The sequence below is a fragment of the Saccostrea echinata genome, unplaced genomic scaffold (genome assembly GCF_033153115.1).
Source record: "Saccostrea echinata isolate AGI-Se365-2 ecotype Australia unplaced genomic scaffold, CSIRO_AGI_Sech_v1 ptg000002l, whole genome shotgun sequence".
NCBI lineage: Eukaryota > Metazoa > Mollusca > Bivalvia > Ostreida > Ostreidae > Saccostrea > Saccostrea echinata.
This window is the reverse complement of record NW_026889751.1, coordinates 13683506-13706569: the sequence shown is the minus strand read 5'-3', so window position 1 is coordinate 13706569 and position 23064 is coordinate 13683506. Positions and strand designations below refer to the sequence as shown.

Genomic DNA, 23064 nt, shown 5'->3' with positions numbered 1-23064 from the left:
ATGGCTCTAGCTTTGTACAAATGTATAATGTGATTATAGGAAGCACTACATTTTTCAACCAGAGGCATTTTGTAAAGGTCAAGGGGTTAATAATGATATACACTGTACTTTAGCAAAACCATACCATTGTTAGTAATGTTGAGATTGTAGAAGTCCTTAATTTTCAATTTACAATATATACTTTATGTTAGGTACATGTATTTCTAATGCTTAACCAGAATTTGTATGTCAAGTGAAGAGCTCACAATTCGTTGTTATGTAAACAAGGTTTGAATGACTGCTATGTTTTTAGTTTACAAATACATAGCTGAAATGAAAAATCATATTTTAAACAAAATGACCATTGACATGAAAATTAATATTAAGAGCCCTCTATACACTGCACACTAGAGAGTTCTGATTTTGTGGTATTTTTGTGCAGATAGAGTGATCTGCCCTTTGATCAAGAATAAAATAAATTGAAAAGTACAGTTTATTACTTAATTTGTGATCAAATCAAGCATTCATATCACTTTAATAGGCCAAGATGAATAGATAGAACACTTCATTTGCAGGTATTTTGCCCACTTATGTAAACAACAGTGATTTATGTTCATCAGTACTTCATTGTCTTTGAACATTTTTCCTGGGGGTAAATGCAAGGCACCCTATGTTGAAAATGTAATAGATAAGCTCAATACTTACACCTTTACACACTGTTATTTTTTCAATGTCCAAAAAATATTTTCCGCTAGTGTATAGAGGGTCCTTTAGTCACAGGTTATTTTTTTGGGGGGGGGGGGGCCTCATTTTACATGTATTATGCTATATTTAGCTAGATAGCCTCGTTTTCAGTTTAAGGTCAGTAGCCATTATGGCATCAAGGCATTCATTTCAAAAAAACTAGTCATACTGACATATGATGTTTTAGCAAGTTTGACATGATATTCTATGTATGCCTCCATAAACCTTATGATGCTGGTGTATGACATAATCATGTAACATGTGATATCCATATTATGCCTATAGGCATACTTTTAAGTTTCAGACCTCCTAGTCATGCAGACTTGTGAAAATTTATCATATTTTACATATGATATCCCAATTTATCTCTGGTTTCTAGTTATGTCAGATCGAAGCTTAATTATGTCGTACATGTGATGTTTTTTACAGTCCTGAATTTCCTGTACTTGTTTTCATGCAGTATTCTTGGTTCATATTTCATACAAATTAATAAATAAAATTATTTCAGCAATCTTACCCCATGTTTTTTGAGGGAAATATCCATTTATACATAGACTTGGTGTCAACTTTCTTCATTGTTTATTTTTCATATCATTATACATCATGTGTAAATTACTGTTAAGTTATTCTCATCAAATTTTTGAGGTCTGTTTTGCCTGTCAATTAACAGCATTGTTTCTGTGTACTGTGCCTGTACATGTAAATATATTAATATGGGTCTCTTGGTCAGGCTGTTCATCATTCTGTCTATAACATTATCCCTGCTAGTTTGCATTGAAAGTTTACTAGATGACTCCTTATGACTCAATGAAGACCGCTATTGATTTTTTGGTCAAAATTCAAAAATCAAGGCCATAAATCCATATACTGGGGGTATGAAATGGTTTCCAAGTGATATATAGTTTCCTTTGAGTTTTTAAATGAAACTTAAGATAATGTCTCTATAACTTGTAGAAGAGCTTTATTAATTTTGAGGCTAAAAGATCTCAAGTCAAGGTCACAAATTCATGAATGCATTAACTAAAATTTCTTTGGTTTTTGACTCAGAAATAGCAGCAATGAAATCCCAGCACTAGCCTCCACCATGTAATTACATAAAGTCTTATGTTTTTAAAAGTAGGGAAAGGGGCATAAATTGTAAAATTCATATCCCCCCATGGGGGTGTAAATTTGGGGTAAAAACTAAAAAAAATTATGCAATTTTTAAAATCTTTTTGTCTACTTCTGGACATCTAGCAGACACAAACTGATTTATGATGAGTAAAGAAGCTTCTACCAAAATTACGAAATTTATGATCCCCTGGATCAGGGGGTTCTGGTGTTAGGGCTGGGCCATTTTGATCATACATGTATATTGGAAAATTTAATACATTGGTAATTCTTTAAAAAATCTTCTCAACTTGTGGAGGTCTAGCAGGTAAACTGATTAAATAGTTAGGATGAGCAAGGTAGTCTATACCAAAATTGAGAAATTCATAGCCACCGTTTATGGGTTCTGAAGCTGGGGGGGGGGGTTATTTGGTGAAAATGCATTTATATTTTTAATATGTTCGCATGTTAAGAAAACTATTGGAGTATGGGACAACATATTACAAATATGAGGCATATCATCTTACACTTGCCCCCACTTCTGTTTTTGCTCACCTGAGCCAAAGGCTCAAGTGAGCTTTTCTGATCAAAATTTGTCCACTGTCTGTCGTCTTCCTCATAAACTTTTCAAATTTTCATCTTCCTCTCAAGAACCACTGGGCCAATTTCAACCAAACTTGCCACAAAGTATCCTTGGGTAAAGGGAATTCAAGTTTGTTCAAAAGAAAGAACACACCTGCTTCCAAGGGGAAGTAATTAAGATTTCATAAAAAATAATGGCATCATTTAAAAATCTTCTTCTCAAGAACCACTATGCTTGTAAATATGAAACTTATGTGGAATCATTGTGAGGTAACGTAGATTCAAATTTGTTCAAATCATGACCCCTGGGGATAGGGTGGGGCCACAATGGGAGATCAAAGTTTTACATAGGAATACATAGGAAAAATCTTTAAAAAATCTCCTTCTTGCAATTGAGAACAGCAAAGCTGTGATTGGTCATATTTATACTTTTCAGTACTGAACTGATTAATTTCCTGCTTTTTCCCAGCCAAAGTGCTCAGGTGAGCGATGTGTCCCAAGGGTCTCTTGCCATTAATTGTTTAATAACTTGAATACTCTTTAGATACCTTCATTAACCTAGTAATTTTTATTCATGCATGATTACAATTTGATAATGCACAGGACAGTGCCTCTTAGGATTATCATAAGTTAATCCTCCTCCCCCATGACCCTACCCAATGTTTCAAAAATTTTACAATATCTTGAATACTCAGTAGTGTTTAGATCATTTATCTCTCTATCCATGCATCATAACCAATGAAATACTACGTAGGACAGTAGTGTAATTATTGAATTGCATTTCTATGGATTCTTATACTCGGGTGACTTTTAAGGACAATAGGCTTCTTGTTCTGGACGCAATGTATGCCGCAAACATGGTACATATTAGATTGTTCTGTTCAAAAGTTTTATTTTATGTTAAAATACATCAGATAATGTATTCAGGTGAAAATTAATGTATTTAATAAGTTCTTTATTATGATTATGCTCATGACCATTTTTTTTAACACAGCAATGCATGCACAAATTAATTTCAAACCACTGAATTGTCTTTGAGAATGAATAAAATGTCAGAAAATTTATTGTTGTGTTTTGTACTGTGGATATTTGCATTGAAGGTTCATTGAATATGGTTAATTTTATTGATGATTCTTTATGATTTGAAGAGACTTCATGTACATATCTATCCCAAAATTTGTTAAGTTCCCTGCTCTTTGCACTTCATTATCAAGCTGCTCTTTACATCCTGCAGTGATGATACCACTAGACACAGAAGAAATAATTGGTCTCTCGTCTTCATCATTATTGTCAGCTTCCAGAACAAAGCCTTCTGTTCCATAATTGACATCAACAAAATCTATACCTGTAGGATTTTGAAGTTGTCCTGCATCCCATAAACCACGTGGGGATGATTTTGCTGTTCTCATTCTGTGTGTAGCCCAGACCTTTTCCCAGATTTTCAGCTTTTCGTTTATTTGTGGAACAAATATATAATGGAGAGCTGCAATATGCAGATTGTCCAGTGGATCTAATATCCCGTTGTCCTCCATGTGATAGAATAATTTGTAAAAAAAGGAAAGAACACCGGTATAAACGTCTCTCCACAGACGTTCAATTCTCTGATTGTGAACACTTTTACCTGTTAGCATGCTTCCTTTACCTGACCCTCTGTTAGAGATCATGTAATCTGCAATAGCTGAATTTTCCAAACCTTTGTCCGAACGCACTCTAACTGGTAATCCAAAACGAGAAACGCCATCACGAAAGCATTCTAAAAGTGTATCTGCTTTATTATTGTCCAGACATCTCAAGTAAATAACCATACGACTAAAACCATCAATGCCCCCTGCGATGACTAAATGCCAACGAATTAGTTTATGGTTGGTATCTACATGCCAAAGATGGTTAGGCCCTTTCACATCATACACCCTACGCCTTAAACGACCTTTTCTTCTGTCCTTTACACCCATTGCGTTGACACGATGTAGGCTTTCTCTAAGTCTCCATCGCTGTACATTAACACATTTTTGTTTCAGTATTTGACTTAAAATGTTCTCTCCACAATGCGGAAAACTTTCAGATGCATTCGTTACATGTTCGTCTAGTTCATCATCGCCCATCTCTGAAAAATTTTGTTTTGATATTCCAAATTTTCGCATTCTGCGATATACAGTACTCTCAGATATAGAAAGTGGTCTGGAAATTTCTGTTATAGTAAACCCATCATTAATCAGGTTTTGCATTATACTTCCTGGTATTACAAATTCTGCTGGACCACAACCAGTATGCTCCCGCTCAGGTGTCTGAAAACCGTAGGTGATGCATTCATTTCTGAGTTTAACCATATCCGCTTTGTTGCAAATTCCTAGACATAGCATTTCTTGGGAGGACAATAAACCCACAATATCAGGAGAAATATTTTGCTCTTGGAAACTCACTAAATGGTCTTCCATACCCAATCTTCTCAGAATTTCGTCCATTTCGTCAAAACTAGCCTTTTACTGATATCCAAATAAACATATTTGCAATTTTAGCACAATTTATCTATATGTTACCTGAAAGTGACTAAACAAAACGTATTTGACCATCCTATTATTGTAACAGTGCATGATATATACAAATAACTTACTGTATTGTACGAAAACGGCTTTATGATATAGTTTTGACAATGTTACATGAGCTTTTGGCTGCATGTTATATGTATAAATGTATGTATTATTTTAATTTGACTGCATAATAAAGCTTCTGTACTACATATTATATAAAGTGGACTTAATGATATAAAGAATAGACTACATATTATATAAAGTGGACTTAATGATATAAAGAATAGACTACATATTATATAAAGTGGACTTAATATAAAGGATAGACTTAATGTTATAGGCATCAGACTATATAGTATTTTAATTTGACAACATATTATAGCTTCTGTACTACATATTATATAAAGGGGACTTAATGATATAAAGGATAGACTTAATGTTATGTAAAATTGACACTATGATGCATATTTTTTACTACATATTATATAAAGTGGACTTAATGATATAAAGAATAGACTACATAATATATAAAGTGGACTTAATGATATAAATTCTGTACTACATGTTATATAAAGTGGACTTAATGATATTAATTCTGTACTACATATTATATAATGTGGACTTAATGATATAAATTCTGTACTAAATGTTATATAAAGTGGACTTAATGCTATAAATTGTGTACTATATGTTATATAAAGTGGACTTAATGATATAAATTCTGTACTACATGTTATATAAAGTGGACTTAATGATATTAATTCTGTACTACATGTTATATAATGTGGACTTAATGATATTAATTCTGTACTACATATTATATAATGTGGACTTAATGATATAAAGAATAGGCTTAATGTTATGTAAAATTGACGCTATGATGCATATTTTGTACCCTTAAGACAGCTATGGCGTTCCATACTTCTCGTAAGGTTGGCGGTTAACGATGGTTATCAGAGAAGTACGTTGCAAAAGCGAAGGTGACCCTGTCTCTCATACGATATCAAGCAAAATGTCTAAAATGTCGCCTAATAGTCACTTAGTGCTTTGGCATCTGTGCCCCGGTCGATGACACTTCCTGTTGCCACAATTTTACGGTACAAGTCATGCGGTTACCCATAGCAAATATTTATACATTGATTTCCTTAATCTAGTCAAATTTCTTCTCAACCATTAAAAACCATTTTTATTTTTAAACAAACGTCTTCAAAAGAACACCTTGTAGACACCATACCAACTGCCTTACCACACTCTTCTATGGTTAAATGCTGCATACTCAGTCATTTTATGTGAGTTTTTTGATGAATGCAAAGAATAAGAACACAACTTCAAAAAAGAAAATGGGAATTATTCCTCTAAAACGTGTGAGCACGATTTTCAAGCATTTCTAAGAAATGATTAAGCTTCAGTAATCATTTATTTATTTACCTATTTGGGCATTTAAACATCCTACTAAAATCATTGTTACATATTTACTAGTACATGTACATGTATGTATCAGGAACGTTTTAAACAACTTCTAAGAAAGTAAAAATTAATTTCATATAATAGTGCGTTACCAATTTTAGCTGGTGAATTTTCCCATAATTACCACTGAAAAAGCATTCTGAGAGTATTGCATAAGCAATACTAGTCCCCTACTGGCAAGTGTAATCTGGTTCCCGTAAAAAAACTGAAAATGCCATAATTCCGTCAAAAATCAATGAAGCGGAATGAAATGCGAACTTGATCTATAACTCATCAAGGTAAAGTCACATGCCAAAAATCAGCTCAATATCTGCAAGCGTTTAGAAAAAAAGTGCGGAAAACCCTGAAAAATTGAAAAGGCCGTTATTCCGTCAAAAATCACTGAAGCGGAACGAAATGTAAACTTGATCTGTAACTCATCAAGATACACTCACATGCAAAAAATCAGCTCAATATCTGCAAGTGTTTAGAAAAATAAAGTGCGGAAAACCAAGTGGGACAGACTGACAGACAGACAGAGGGACTAATAAGGAAGTGTAAATTGATGTTTATGATATATGTAAGGAATGAATTTTGGAATTTTTCCTTATAAAATACTCACACACTGCTGAAAACACCATAAATTTATTTAATGAAGGATCAATGGCATGTCAAAAAAACGTCTGAATACTTACGACTTGGTAGACAATAGTTTGCATCCGATATGCACACTTTTGTTTCTTTTTATGTAATTGAACTTCATGTTATATTTTAGTTGATGAAAAGTGTCTAGAACTGTTGCCAGCAAAATACAAATATGCTTTTAATTATGGTATCCCAAATGACAAGATGCACTCTTCATTTGAAGGATCTCATGGAGCAACAAGATGGTTTATCAAAATTGAAATAGGACTACCTATGACATATTCTAATATTGTCAAATACAAATGTTTCATATATCTAGATAAAGTAGATATAGACCTGCCACTTTATGCAGTAAGTTTTTCCTGTTTATAAAATATACAAGTAGATTTATTTGGACTTAAATTTACATGTATGTGATTTGCACTAATTCATTCTAACTTAAAACTGTCCCATGTTGCAAGTTGTACTAAATAATTTATGTATATGTATTAACATACTTTTCTTAAAAATAGAAACCACTTGTTAAAAGTAAGGAGAGGAAAATTTCAAAAGCCTTTGGGATTGGAGATGCTGGTGTGATAAAGATTACAGCTAGTATTGACCGATCTGGATTCTGTCCTGGAGAGCATGCATTTCTTACATTGAGCAATTGAGCAATAATCTAAATACCATTTAATACCTGGCATAATTTGAAGAAACAAGAGACTAAGGGGCAACAATGTTCACCTAAGTAACCTTAACCTGCTCTTCTTCAGAAGATTGTTTTACGTTGATTTTTTCCCTCCATATTCTCATGAAAAATATTGAATCTTCTTCAGAAGAGATTAAGAAGATTTTTAATTTTTTTTTTCATTCATGACCTCCAGGGGTAAGGTGGGGCTCTACTGTATTTGCATAAAACACTGGGATCGTACCTGGTCAATTCCAGGGTTTGGGGTGTTCAAAATTAATTGATTGGAAATAATTGGTATGATTCTAGTGGACTGCCGAAATATACAAATTAATCCTAACCTTATCTTGGTAAATGATAATCAAATAGTTCTCGAGTGATGCAGATTCAAATTTTTCAAATTATGCCTCCAGGGGTAGAGTGGGACCATAATAGAAGATCAAAGTTTTATATGGAAATATATAATATAGGAAAAATCTTTAGAAATCTTCTCAGGACAGCTGGGCGATGTTTAATTATATTTATATGCAAGCACTCTCTGGTATTGCAGAATCAAGGTTGTTCAAAACATGACACCTAGGGGTACCATTTGGCCACAATAAGGGATACATATTATTTAAAATAAGAATATTGGGGGGTCTTCTACAATCTTCTCAAGCATTACTGGGATGATTGATTTTATTAGGTAGCAAACATCCATAAGAAGTTCATATCAAGGGATATGAATGAGGTATCCCCAAGGAGTTGTAAAAGCTTCTAGGAAAGTAAAAATTAATTTCATATAATAGTGCGTTACCAATTTTAGCTGGTGAATTTTCCCATAAAAATATAGGAAAAAAATCTTTTATTTTTTTTTTCAACAAATACCAGAACATGAATATTCATGTTAAGAGGCAAGCATTCTCAGGTAGTGTAGATTCAGATTTGTTCAAAACATAACCATAAGGGGTAGTGTTTGGCCAGAGTATGGGGACAACAGGTTTTATAGAAGTATATAGAGGAAACTTTTTTTTCTCAAAAACACCAGAGCCACTGCAACTCAGCGTACGTTTTATCCCTCTGCAACTCAGAACACAGATGAGTGTTGTTGTCCATTTGCCTTTTCTTTAAAGATTTTCCCTAAGGCCAAAGGCCACAAGGTCAGTATAACCCTGGTATTTTACATAAGCCATTGTTCCAAGCAATATATAAGCAAAAACATAAAATCCCTATCTCTAACTGTTCTTAAGACGTACCTTGTGACAGATTGACAGATACCGGTAGATCCTTAAGTGTCGCTCTGTTCTGCAGATGACACAAAATAAAACTAGATTAAGATACTAAACTGTTATTTCAGAATTCCTAATTTTCGAATTTTCCTGCCGCGGTTTTAAAATTGATCGTACTCAGAAGATTTTCTTGAATATCGGCTAAGTTTGGAGATATAAACACCAAAATTTATTGTTTCTATAAAGTGGAGGTTACAAATGAAGCTACAAAAAAGACCTTGGGCAACCAACAGCTACAGTAGTACAGGAAATGGAATTAAAAGGCAATTGTGAGAGTCAAAGAAAACCTAGGGAGTGTGACTGGTAGCAAATTGAACAAGGCAAGTTTACAAACATAATGCACTCATAAAATATTCAATTATATACCTACATGGTATAATTAAATATTTTTTTTACGATAAATCACTGCTATAGGGAAAACAAGAGATGGAATAAACAGGAGATAATCATTGATGTGGTACCTCCAACATCTCCACTCAGATCGTCGTACTGCATCAAGTGCTCCTATTACATTGAGGTAATGAACACATTTATCACATTTTCAACAGTGAAATACTGTGATTTATTCATTGAATAAAAGTGATATTCTCTCACAGTGTGAAAGGTTACCGAAGTGATATTCTCTCACAGTGTGAAAGGATATCAAAGTAAGTAAAATATAATTTCTGGCCTATAATAAGATTGAGATAGTAACTAAACCATCTTGACAGAGACTAAAACTGCCAATTTCTTCCAAAATATGTTGCTAAAATCCATGTTTTCATCTCACAACTGCTAAGCCATGTCTCAACTGCTCAACTATGACGTCACAGCCTACAGTGTATTACATTGTGTTAAGAAAAGACAGAGGCAAAGGGAAACTCAAAGAAAATGTAATAAATAGAAAATTCAATGTTTTGTAATTGGATATGGAATTTATTTCACTCGTGAGACAGGATTTTTTTTATATTTTCACTCGTGCTTTGCACTCGTGAAAATATCAAAAAATCCTGTCCCACTCGTGAAATAAATTCCATATCCAACTACAAAACATTGAATATCCTCTATGTATATCTCCATATGCTCTTATTTGCATACACCAGTTATCTGACTGGAAGTTGAAAATCTACATTTCTTTTTGTGCATTGACATATTTACTAACATTTCAGTGTTCCCACTGTGAAAACTCTAGCATAATGTAACACAAAAAGCTAAAGTTGTAGGAATATTGAATTTGAGCATTTTTTTTACTGTCACCTGCAGTCAAATCAACACTTCAGGATTGCTGTACCCAGCATCTGTCTGTCTGTCCATCCATCTAACCATCTGTCTGTCATACCTTATATCTTGAGCACTGTAAGATGGAGGAATTTGATATTTTGCTTATATATATATATATATATATATATATATATATATATCATACACTTCAAATAAAGTGTGGGACTGACAATACGCAGTAGAGACAAAGTCATCCTCGAAAGCCAGAGGTCCTGAGTCAACCCGTTGCCGTTGGACCCCTGGCATATTTCATTCAATATTTGTGGCCTGACTGTAGCGACGTCTTTCGCAAAAATTACAAAACTCTATTGTTTTTCTTATCTCTCAACCAATCACATTAAGCCATTCTATGATAAACAACTTGTAACACGTGCATTTGAGGTGTCAACTGAATCCTTATCTAACTATTTACGAAAGCCATCTTTGGGTAGACTTTACTTTACCGGTCCCCAGATCCGCAAGATCCACGCGCTCATTGCACTATGACGTAAGATTTACGTCACTCAACTGATAGTCTTGCACATTTTTTGACTGGTTAGGGTCAGTCTTGCACCCACCTGAGAGATTAGGGTTAGTCCTTTCACAAGTTTTCAACTGATTAGGGTTAGCCTACGGCGACACTATAATTTAGCGCGTTTTTCTGGGGACCGGTAAAGTTTAATTTGATTGGTGCTTCTCGATGAGAGAAGCAAGCCCACGAATATTGAATGAAATATGCCAGGGGTCCAACGACAACGTGTTGACTCAGGACCTCTGGCTTGCGAGGATGAAACAAAGTCAAAATATTTTTGTTGTTGTTATGAATCTGAGAGATAGCTGTATTAAATAAGTATTAAAAACAATTCAAAAAATCAGTACGTAATTATTTCTAATGATTTAAAGGACTATGTTTAGTTATGACCAAAATCAATCTGATTAAAATACAGATCTCTTCATAGCGCAAAGCGCAGAGAGATCTGACAACGACCCATTGAGGGTCATGTTCCGTGACGTCAGAATGAACTTTATTATTTGCATGAAAGATAAATTTATTAACCAATCACAATACTCGTTACGAAGTTGGTTGTAACATTGTTTCAAAATGGCGTCGAAAGAAGAAGTATCAGCTGCGTTTGAAGAAATTAAAGAAAATGTTGGTTTAGATGCACTAAAAAGCGAGCAATTAGACATCCTGACATCGATTATTAGGAACGAAGATTGTGTAGGCGTGTTACCGACAGGATATGGCAAGTCTTTACCATACCAGGTAGCGAAGGGTGTTTGCGAACAAGTTGGGAAAAGAATTCCATAAGATCATCGTATGCTCCCCGCTCATTTCCCTGATGCAGGACCAGGTGGCTCGCTTACAGAAATTTGGAAATGGTCTTAAAGTTATGTATAAAGGTATTAAACTTAAGGTTTATTCTCCCTCAACGACAGTCCTTCAAAATGTAAATTGATTTAGTGTTAAATCCAGACCCTAAAAAAGGCATGGTAATCCAATTATCAAAAGGGCACTTTATGCCGCAACAAGTTTTCATGAGGGCACTTTTTTTAACGTCTTTGAAATTATAAACATTTTCTTTATCATGTTTATGTACTTAAAATTATTATTGTTAAATTATTATCAAGGTTATGCTTAAAAATTAATAGGTGTGAATCTTTTTGTCACTTGCACACAAATTATTTTAGTTTGGGGTATGAATTTTTTTCCATACTTTAATATTGTTATTTGTGTATGAGGTAAATAACAGAACAAATTTTGCAAAGGGGGTGGGGCTACTTGGATAATAAATGTAGAGGGCATTCTCTTTATTTTGAAAATAATCTACCAACAAAGTCAAGTGAAAAGTGATCATACTAAAAAATTAAACTTGAAATAATATATAAATTGGTTAAAACTTTTTTTTCTAGCTTAGAAACATTGAGCCTCTGGGTGTCAACTCAAAAAGTTAGAACACAGAATCATTGAACATGTTGAAAGAAACTAACTTCATACTTTGTTGTTTCCTAGCCCATTTCACACATATAATATTCAGTTTTTTTTGGTACAGTGTACATTGTAAGTAGTCTTAATTTATCAGCAGTTTTATTTTTCACATTTCTTCATCAACTCTGTTTTTCTACTTTCAATTTAAAAAAAAATGATCCTGATTTAAAATGTGTAACATTTTAATTAACAAATTAATCTATCTGTGACATTGGGCCAATTCTTGCATAATCAATGCAATCAAATGATATTTTCTAGTGTTATCTTTTATACCCTGACAGCCTGAGGCATGTTACCTGGCCAGGTGGCTGTGTGCGTTCAAGCGAGAAGTGATTTCCTGTCCTGAATTCACACCTTTGCGTGCATTAAATAAACAAAGGGGCTAATCAGCATGCACTGAATAAACAAAGCCGCTAGTCCATCTTGCCTCTGCTAGGCATATTTATTTATTTTTGCAAGGAAAAAAGGGCATGGCGCAGGAAAAAAGGGCATGGCGCCGAGAGAAAAGGGCATGGTGCCGCGCCATGCTAGTTTGCTTTAGATTTAACACTATTGATTATCATCATTCTTAATTTTGTTGCTGTTCGCCTTAGAGTATACCTGTATACTTAACAATATTTTAGAAGTTTAATGAAATTTATTTTTATTTCCGGGGCTAAGTACTATAAAGCATTTTAATTTAAAGGATTTTTTTAAATATGAAGAATATGACCCCTAAATTGCCGTGCTGATCAGCATGGTCAGATATCTCCTTCAATAACATTGTTTGTAGTTACATAGAATAATATTATTGCAGTGATATTTGTTGCTCACTTTTTAATGACTGAAACACCATAAAATGTAGAAATCTTTGCAGTTTCTTTATATAATTTCAAAATAATTTTTTTCTGTTGGCATTGCAGTAATTAATATCACATGCCGGATGCCAAATTAAAATTTTATTCTGCATAATTCAGTGAAAAATAATGGAAATTGGTCTCACAATCAGTTTTTATAAAAAATTTTCCTTCAAAAAAATATATATTGTGGAAAAATAAAATTATGACTCGCTTATGGCAATATACTGTATGTAAAGCTGCAACATAGATGAATTTTTTTGTCAGTAAAATGATACCTGTATATTGTCCAACAGACCCTGTTTTACAATCATGACAATAGTGATTGTTTCATGTGTTGGAAATTAAAATATAACCACTTGTTAGTTCACTAGAAGTGAAATTTGAATAGAAACATATAATTTCTGGACATTTAGTTATTTAATTTTTAATCATTTTCAATTATTAATAAGGTCAAAAGGATTATTGTGCAGTGGAGGAATGTGACATCATATTTTCTTCACCAGAGCATCTTGTTGGGAATGATGATTGGAGAGGATCCTTATCGAAGCTAAAGGTCTCCTTAATAGTAGTTGATGAGTTCCATACAGTTTCTACATGGTAATTCATTCTGCACAAATGTTATATTTACATCTTAAGTAAAAAAATGTCCATTTATCACTCACTAATGAAACATTTTGAGTTTGCAGCATTTAATTTTTTTGTACTTTATTTCAGGGGAGAACTTTCCAAAAATGAACATGAAAAGGTATTTAGGCGCTGGTTTCGTTACCTTGGAGAAGTAAGAAGCATCTTTCCAGAAGCTTCCATGCTTGCTCTCAGTGCAACTTGTACAGTTGAAATTCTCAAGGAAGTGCTTCAAGCTTTAAGTATGGAGGGTGCAAAACACATAATTGTTTCTCCAGATAAGGGTAACATCAAGTACAGTGTTTTCAGAACAGGTAGAACCATGGAACCGTCTTTATTTTGGCTTATAGATGAGTTGCATGAAAATTTTGAACATTTTCCTCGAACATTAATATATTGTAACAGCATTCAAGATGTCGCAAGAGTATTTACTTATTTTAAAAAGGAACTACCAGATTGCAGTGTTATAGAAATGTTTCATTCTGAAACCAGTGATAAGAAAAAAATGGAAATAGTGACTGATCTCAGTTCATCTGAAGGTGTTCTTAAAGTAGTTGTTTGTACCAGTGCTCTTGGTATGGGGGTTGATATAAAGAACTGTCAAAACATAATATTATATGGACCACCTAGAAATGTTGTAGATCTTGTGCAGATTGTAGGTCGAGCGGGTCGTGATGGTTGTAATGCCAGTGCTTTGTTATTATGTAGTTCCTACAAAATAGGACATGTTGATAAGAATATGAAAGGAATTATTAATGATGATGCATGTCGTAGAAAAAATATTATGAAACATTTTATGTATGCTGAGGTAATGTTTGATCAGGAATTGCATAGATGTTGTGATAATTGTGCTCAGAAATGTTTATGTAAAAAATGTGAAATGCCATATTTAGAAAGTTTAGATATAGATAGCCACACTTTAAACACAAATTCACCAGATGAAAATTCAGAATCAGATAGTGACTAATATATACATGTATGTATAAACCAATTGTTGATATATTTGTTAAGATAGTTGTTTGTAAAGGTTTTCTTTAGATGATGGTTGACATCCAGAACTGTCAAAATGTTATATCAATACGACCACTTTAATTTTGTGCAAAATTTGTTTAAGCATGTTGTGTAGGAAGTAACATGAATAATGGCAATGCTTTGATATTATAATGTTGTTCATACTAAATATGTTGATAAAAAGACAAAAGAAATTATTGATGTGGAGATGTAAATCTTGTGCCAATTGTTGGTTAAGCATGTTATAATGGATATAAATCCAATTCATGCTAATGATTTCTTGTTGTGTTGTTTGAACTAAATATGACATTGATGAAAGAACGAGATGCATATTGTAGATGATGTTGAAAATTTTCCAAATGCAGAGATTATGTTTGACCAAGAACTGCTGAGATGTTTTGATAATTGTGCACAAAAATAAGCATGTAAAATATGAGAAGTGCCAGATTCAAAATTTAATTTATGTATAGTATACTTTTTATTCAGGAAGTGACAATCCACCTTCATTTTTTTTATACTCTCCGACAAAAAAATTTGGCAAATGTATACATATATATGAGATGTAGTGAATAAAATAAATAAATATAAAATCATTTATATAGCTTAATTCTCAACAATAGAGAGTTTTCTATCACAATATCAATAATCAGTGAAACTCTGTAGAAATTCTGGGAACCATCTTGTTTGTTTATGGAACCATGTCCAGAACAGAATTTTTCTAATGGAGAAATGCATGTACTGGAAATTCATTCTGGACACAAAGATTGCTCTTGCCCTGTAAGTGTCATGACTTAAATTTCAGCAAAGGTCAGTTTTGGCATGTTCAAGGGCACTGACATAATAGGTATATATATATATCTGTTTTCCAGTCATTGGAAATTAACAAGCAAATTCAAAGAATTGTGGTCCCCCGCTTTTGATGTCTTAGTGGATGGGATATCATTATTTATGGCATATTGTGTCAAATATGAACACACTATCATGTCATTCAAGTAATCATAAAAGTTAAAAATATTTAAAATTAGGGCAAGGGGCAAAAAATAATAGCATGCTTGGAAACATCTTTCAACATTTCAACTATGAAAGCCCTTTCTCTTCTCAATCAAAGTTATTAAACAAAAAATTTTTGAAAAGTAGGTCAAGGGGTCAAAATCATAGTTTATTTGGAAAGGCATTGTTACAGGTTATGTACTTGTGAAATATGAAAGCCCCATCTCTTGTCATTCAAAAATTATGACCAAGGTTAAAGTTTTTGTGACAGACAGACGGACGCACAGGATTTAATGTCCCCTCACTTTCATGAAAGTGGGGGACAAAAAATGAACACTACAGTATAATAGAGAGGTTTTGTCATGACCTCTCTGTGAGAGAGGTGAGTTGCGATTCAATAGGTGACATCCCACTTCAATGTATTTTATGTTTCTTGATGTATTTTATGTTTCATTAAGACCATCCTTGAAAAATTAAATGTTTGATAGTTGCCAGGGGATATCAGACCCAGTATGGGGAGATTTTATATTTTGCAAATTAGATTTTAAAGCTTGAAAGCTTTAAAGGAGGCAGCCATGTCTTTTTTGTTTAACACACATGATCTCCTTAATGTTTTTTTTTAAATAATCTTACATGTTTGCCTTTCCATTGTAAACAACAGAAACCAACAATTACCAGTCAAAATTTTATTCAAATGCTTCCAAAATTACCATGATTACAGCAAATTAACTGTCTTTAAAGGCTTAATTGGCTAACTGATGCAAGATTGACATTATTAGTTTATTAAAATGGTGTAACTGATTTTTATCATATACAGTAGCTATTGACCTGTATAATTTTTCATATATGTAGCAGATACTCAAATGAAGTCTAGAAGAAAATATATATGTACATCTGGTTTATTTAAGAAAATTAATGATTTTGATTGTAAATGGAAGCAATATCCAAATCCATTAAAGATAGGCATTCAATTCATTAACTAAACCAAAATCATAAAGAAAGATCTCAATTTAACAAACAAGAGGCCCATGGGCCACATCACTCACTTGAGTAACTTTGGCCATGCTGTTCTTTACCAGATTTCCCCTTGTAATACCTATTGTGCCCCCCCCCCCTACCCCCAGGGGTCATGATTTGAACAATTTAGAATCTACACTGCTTCCATATAAGTTTCAGTTTTTCTGGCCCAGTTGTTCTTGAGAAGAAGATTTTTAAAGACTTTTCTTATATATTTCAATGTAAAACTTGGATTTCCTATTGTGGCCCCGCCCTACCCCCCGGGGTCATGATTTGAACAATTTAAAATCTACACTACCCCAGGATGCTTCCAAATAAGTTTCAGTTTTTCTGGCCCAGTTGTTCTTGAGAAGAAGATTTTTTAATGACCCCACCCTATTTTTGTCTTTTCTTGATTATCTCCCCTTGTAAGGGGACTTGGCCCTTTATTTTCACAATTTACACTCCTCTTCACCAAAGGATACTTTGTACCAAGTTTGGTTAAAATTGGCCCAGTGGTTCTTGAGAAGAAGTTGAAAATGTGAAAAGTTTACGGATGGACGGACAGACAGACGGACGGCGGGTGATCAGAAAAGCTTACCTGAGCTGAAAGCTCAGGTGAGCTAATAAAACTATTAATCAATATGTGAATTAAAGGTACATAACATTCACACTCTTCTATTTCGCAGTCTTCGGAATGGCAAGGATGGTTTATGTCGCAATACCATTAAAGGAAAATTTTTGAAGCTTAAAAAGAACGGATTTCTGTTCTGTGAAAGTTTTCTGCACTGGAATTGACGACCAGGTTGTTTTTCAAATGCCTGGATGGAAATTAATTCATTAACTACTATTTTCACAATATGATGGCACATGATGAAAACCTTTCCTTCCTCGAATATCACACATGTCATCAAAATGCTGTACACTTTCTACCAAGAAAGGGAAATCTTTGGAGTGTTTAATTAGGCTTTCCTTAGTTTGATGTCCAGTTGAGGCACTTTTAATCTCTCTATTCATGAATTCGACGTATTCGTCCAAAGCCATGTTCCTGTTCTTGCCACCTGACACATTTACAAACCTGTTCTGTACAAGTCTTTCTGTTTGATCCTAGGAAAGAGTACCTGACGTAAGACTCGTTAGATGGATGCTACCAATAAGATATTTAGTTTTACCTGTCTTATTGTACAACAGAGCCTCGTACTTTGCTGATCTAACAGAGCGAGCACCATCAGCCATATCTACCGCAGAATCCAAATTCTTATGTAAGGCACATAAACGAAACACTAAGAGAATGTAATCAAAGAGGTCATCTTTTTCTAGATCTTTTGTTGCTGTGTCTTTAGTTGACTCTTTATATCCATGTTTGGCCTTTTCATGGGTTATTAATGAATCAACATTCACATATGACTTATCACAGGAATGGCATCGAAACCTTCCTTCACTAAAACTCTTTGTCCAGTAGTTCTCTGGATGCTCAGGGTTGTCTAGTACAGTTCTAACTTCAGACAGTAAATCACTTCCTTCGAAAAACCATTTCCTTACAATTTTCTGACAAATTTCACACATCCAAGAAATTTTCTGTTCAGGTAACCACTCATGAAAGTCATCTGGAACAGGGATTGTTTGTGTTCCATCTGTCAATCCGAATTCTTTTAAGAAGAGCAAACAGCAAATTGCATCAAAAATTGTGTTGTACAGCATTTTGTATGGTCTATAAGAGTTCTTGACTTCTGCTTTTACTTCCCTCGCATTCAGTTTATTTCTGAAGAAGTATGCTGTGCCTGAATCCTTTCCAGACCCTGTACTGTAGGTTAATTTGACAATGGCCTGTAATTATTAATCAGTCATTAATTTCATGGACATGTACTACAGATTCAGTTTCATTTTTTTTAATCACTCAAATCTAAAGCAAGTGAAAAATATACTAGGGAATATATTTACGACATTATGTAGCTAAAATATCATGAAAGAACTACCTCAAGAAAATTCATCAATCGATGAAAATCTTCGATCTTTGATATAAAGCCCTTAAAGCGATCTATTGCCTTCTCTCCATTAATCATTGAACACTGGGCTGCTTGTATCCTTTCATCAGTGAGTCTATCACCTTTGAAAATATCCAAAATTGAAAATTAAGAAATAGTTCTTATCTAGCCAATTTATATTTAAATTATTTTTGCCTAAAAATACAATACGTTTTTTTTTTTTTTTAATTATTTACAAAAATGATTGTGGGAATATGAGAAAAAATCAATCCTATCAAATTATAATAATTTTAAAATGCTTTCATTAACTCTTAACATATAAACAAAGTAATGAAAACCTTGATAAAAGTTATAAACGAATGTAAATTGTAGTACTTGCCTCCAAAGAAAACTGGTTCATACACATCATCATCCTTCATAGGAACATACTTTTCACTGAGGTCTTTCAACAACTTTATAACATCACCAGTGTTTTTTTCATCGCAGTCAAAAAGTCCCAAAGAAAACTGATGAAGAAAAAGGTCAATGTCATTACAATATTTTCGATGCATTAATGTATACCCATTACCCTGTTGTAAACTGTACCTCCTAAAAATATATTCTATTGTACAGAATGTAAGCTTGTTGAATTTTGAAGAATATAAAATCAAATGGTTCAAAAAAAGATGTAGAATATTTCAGCTTTAAATATGGTATATTTTAGATAAAATATATTTTTAACCTGTTTTGTTTTTAATCCTGCAAGGTGACTGTACATAGGCATGTTCATAATGTTCTGGATAAATACTTCTTAGCAAGCTATTCATTTGTTCGTTGTTGTTAATAACTGCATTGGCCACCAAAAAAGATATTTCATTTGCAAGAAGTTCCTGTTCTCCTGTACTTGGGATAAAGTCTGTAGCATTAAGATCATCTACATCTAAAATGTACATGTAATCATCACCTATCTGTTGAGGTACAACTCGGTCAATGACTCCAATTACATTAAATAAATGAACAGACACTGTTTTCTGCTGCGTTGTACGATATGATGGGACTATATTTCGGTCCCAGTTGTCACCCACAAGTTGATATTTTGGTGTTGGTAATCCCTGTGCCCAGTCATTCTTTATTTCTAGCAACTGTTTGTCTAATAACTCATGCCATGATTCCATCTTGATCCGTAGGGTCTGTGGATGTACTTTCAAACCAAGTTTAGAAATTTAGTCTTTCAATGTCCTAAAATATAATTACACTTTATGTACAATAAAGTATAAAACATTATGATGGCAACAAAGTCTTTTTAAATGTCAAAATATAATCAATTATATTATAATCATTGCGGTAACTATTGCTTAAATATAAATGAATGTTGCAGACTCAGAAATTCACATGATTTACTCAATGTACATCTGCATTAGTCTAGTTTTGTAGCCTTACCCTTTGAGTACAACTGCCATGTAACATTATGAAGCCTATCAAGTACTGGAGAGCGGTCATTTCTCGACTTCTCCCTTGGAGACATATTGCAGCTGCCAACAATGCATGATATAATTTACTGTCAGATATTGATACTGGAATGGGTGACACAGCTGCAGAGAACACTTTCAAAAGATAAGGGGCCTTAAGTTGTAATTCTCTGTGCAGTTTGTCCCATGTAAACTGCATTATATTTTCATGGGTTTTGTCTCTTAGAATTCCTCCAGAGTTTCTCTTGCAAATTTTCTCACATTCCAAACTTATCAAACTGGATGCTGCAGACACAACTGACTGTGGATGTATGGAAACTATTAATTTCAAAAGACTATCTTCAACGTCCTGGTCACGAAATAACACTTTACAGTACTTTTTCTGATATTCATCTACTATCCATTTTGACTTCGCACCACTTTGGAAGTAGTCAATCATCTAATTTAAAACATGAAGGAGAGACAGTTTTGTACTTTTCAATAAGCTCTGTGCCTTTACACAAAAATAAATGAATATATAACTAGATTTCATACCTCAAGTTTAAAAGAAAACATTAAACCATAATAATCTTCACTTTCATAAAATATTTTTTAAAATGTGTATTTAAAAAATGCATACTTTAGCATGCTCAATATATACTGTGAATTTAAAAAATGAATTAAATCAACATTACACAAGCTTACCAAATTTCTGCAGTTGACACAAGAACCTGTTTAAATTCAGCATCTGATCAATGAATAAAAACATGCTTAACTAAAAAGGTAACAGAAAAGAACATTAACAAGGAAATAACAATTCAAGTTTTTCTAATGCAGTAAATGTTTGAGACAATAATACATATACTTCATATTATTCCCCCTCCCTTTTCTTGTTTATATATCAGGCTGCATCAAGAACATTACCTGCATTGTTTAAAAGTAAATAACAGGTTTTTAGAATTATACTGTAGCAATTCAATGAAGTGTTAGTAAAAACTTTTCAATATGTAAATATCTGTTCCAAAAGAGAAAAGGTCTAATCATGCTAATAGTGCATAAATTCATCCTATTATTATTATGATGATGAATTGAAACAGACATTTACAACAAGTTAAAATAACTTCAAATTTAACCACACTAGAAAATTTAACTTAATCAAAAATCTTACCTGAATTTTACCAATTTTATACCAATCCTCCTCCTCAGAGGAAAAAAGTGCCCTTCTGGTTGGTTGGTTCCCAGGTTCATGTTGAGAAGCTGTCAATACATCACACAGGGCAGAAGTCGCAAGTGGTACACCTACATTTAAGTAATATTCAATACTTGTCAATAGTCAGTGGTAGATTCTGTTTATTTTAACATGCCCAAGAACATGAAGAAGCAAGTTTCATTTTTTTTTTTTAAATAAGCTGAATTTAACTTGAAAAGCATCAGATGGTATTCATTTTTTATGAATGTTTTCTCATAATTTTACAATTACAACAATTTGCAAACATTTTAACACATGAGTCAATCCCACAGTATACCACTACCAGCAGATAATAAAATCAATTTACTTACATGAATACTGCATCTTGTTCATGGTAAAACCATCAGATGAAGAAGGCTTAATTTCAAATGCCTCATTTGGTCTGATAGCTGAAGTACAAGTAATATCATGGAACTTCTCTATCTTTACTGGTATAATAGCTGACACTGCAGTTGGAAATCTGACAATTTTTGTAGATTGTAATGAGACAGGGCTCCTCAAAAGCTGTTTTTCTGAAACACCCCGTCTAGGCGAAGGCAAACTCAAACTCACTCTTTCACTACTCTCTTTCATTTTTTCCGTTAAACTTTGTACTTCATTGCGCAACTTGATCACCTTCTCCACTGCCCTGTAACACTTTACACAGACACCATTTTTCTCAATATCAGAGTTTTCAAGCGACCCTATCACTTTTCCAATGCTCTGAAGTCTGTCCTTCGTTAATTTTAATTTGACGTTTGTGCATTTCTTTACGATAATATTTCCAGCCCCGTCTGTCTCTTTCGTGACAAAACAAAACCCACATATCACACAAATGTTTCCGTGGAAGTAAATTCGACGAGGTGTTGATGGTTCTGTCATTCTTTCTAAAGGAATTAAAGCGGATAACTATACGCACTGTCATGACTGTGTCTGTCTTCGTGACTCCATGGGCGCCGCCATTTTTGTATTACTTCGGTACTCATCAAATGCACTTTACCGGTACGTACAAATTACGTGGAAATAGCACGTGCTCCTCCTATATAATAGAGTCACGCGTCAGCGTGACGATTTCGTTAAAACGGCAATAAAATCCAAAAATAACCTATTTTTTGACTTCCTCGTCATTTTTCATGTTAATAAACTTCGTTTACTTAACTTAACGAAGTTTATTAATCAGAATTTTCTGGGTTTCCAAAACAAACCTGTATGAGGCGCCGTTTTGGTATTTACTGCCAAAAAGTGATATCACCTATTCGAATAGGTGATATCACCTATTCGAATAGGTGATATCACCTATTCGAATAAGTGATATCACCTATTCAAATTGAATAGGTGATATCACCTATTCGAATAGGTGATATCACTTATTCGAATTGGTGATATCACTTATTCGAATGGGTGATATCACTTATTCGAATAGGTGATATCACCTATTCGAAATGAATAGGTGATATCACCTATTCAAATAGGTGATATCACCTATTCGTGCTGAATAGGTGATATCACCTATTCGAATAAGTGATATCACCTATTCGAATAAGTGATATCACCTATTCGAATAAGTGATATCACCTATTCAATTTGAATAGGTGATATCACCAATTCGAATAGGTGATATCACCTATTTGCATTTCTTACAACAATAAATAATGAATGCTCCCTTCCTCAAGATTATCTACATTTTCATTGGAACCAAGCAAATTCGGGCTGCATTAGGGTCTGTAAGTCTCGTCACGTGCCTCGCGAGATTTTTCGATAATATTAACTTCCGGGTACCTCAC

General features: G+C 33.5%; 2 protein-coding genes and 1 pseudogene across 2 annotated transcripts; 2 read left to right on the top strand and 1 right to left on the bottom strand.

The window, feature by feature from the left end:
• Positions 1-11292: 11292 nt before the first annotated feature.
• Positions 11293-13620, top strand: LOC133178055 (uncharacterized). Its single transcript, XM_061312823.1, has 2 exons — positions 11293-11467; positions 13469-13620. The coding sequence occupies exons 1-2, from the start codon at positions 11293-11295 to the stop codon at positions 13618-13620; spliced, it is 327 nt and encodes a 108-aa protein (XP_061168807.1).
• Positions 13621-14115: 495 nt separating this feature from the next.
• On the top strand, positions 14116-14610 carry LOC133178054 (uncharacterized). Its single transcript, XM_061312822.1, has one exon. The coding sequence runs from the start codon at positions 14116-14118 to the stop codon at positions 14608-14610; it is 495 nt and encodes a 164-aa protein (XP_061168806.1).
• Positions 14611-16315: 1705 nt separating this feature from the next.
• Positions 16316-22410, bottom strand: LOC133200634 (uncharacterized; annotated as a pseudogene).
• Positions 22411-23064: the final 654 nt, after the last annotated feature.

Bases quoted from the DNA above. Each gene is read 5' to 3' on its own strand.
- LOC133178055 (XM_061312823.1), top strand. From the start codon at position 11,293: ATGGCGTCGAAAGAAGAAGTATCAGCTGCGTTTGAAGAAATTAAAGAA. The intron at 11,468-13,468 runs GTGTTTGCGAAC...ATTATTAATAAG, and splicing joins ACCATACCAGGTAGCGAAGG to GTCAAAAGGATTATTGTGCA.
- LOC133178054 (XM_061312822.1), top strand. From the start codon at position 14,116: ATGTTTCATTCTGAAACCAGTGATAAGAAAAAAATGGAAATAGTGACT.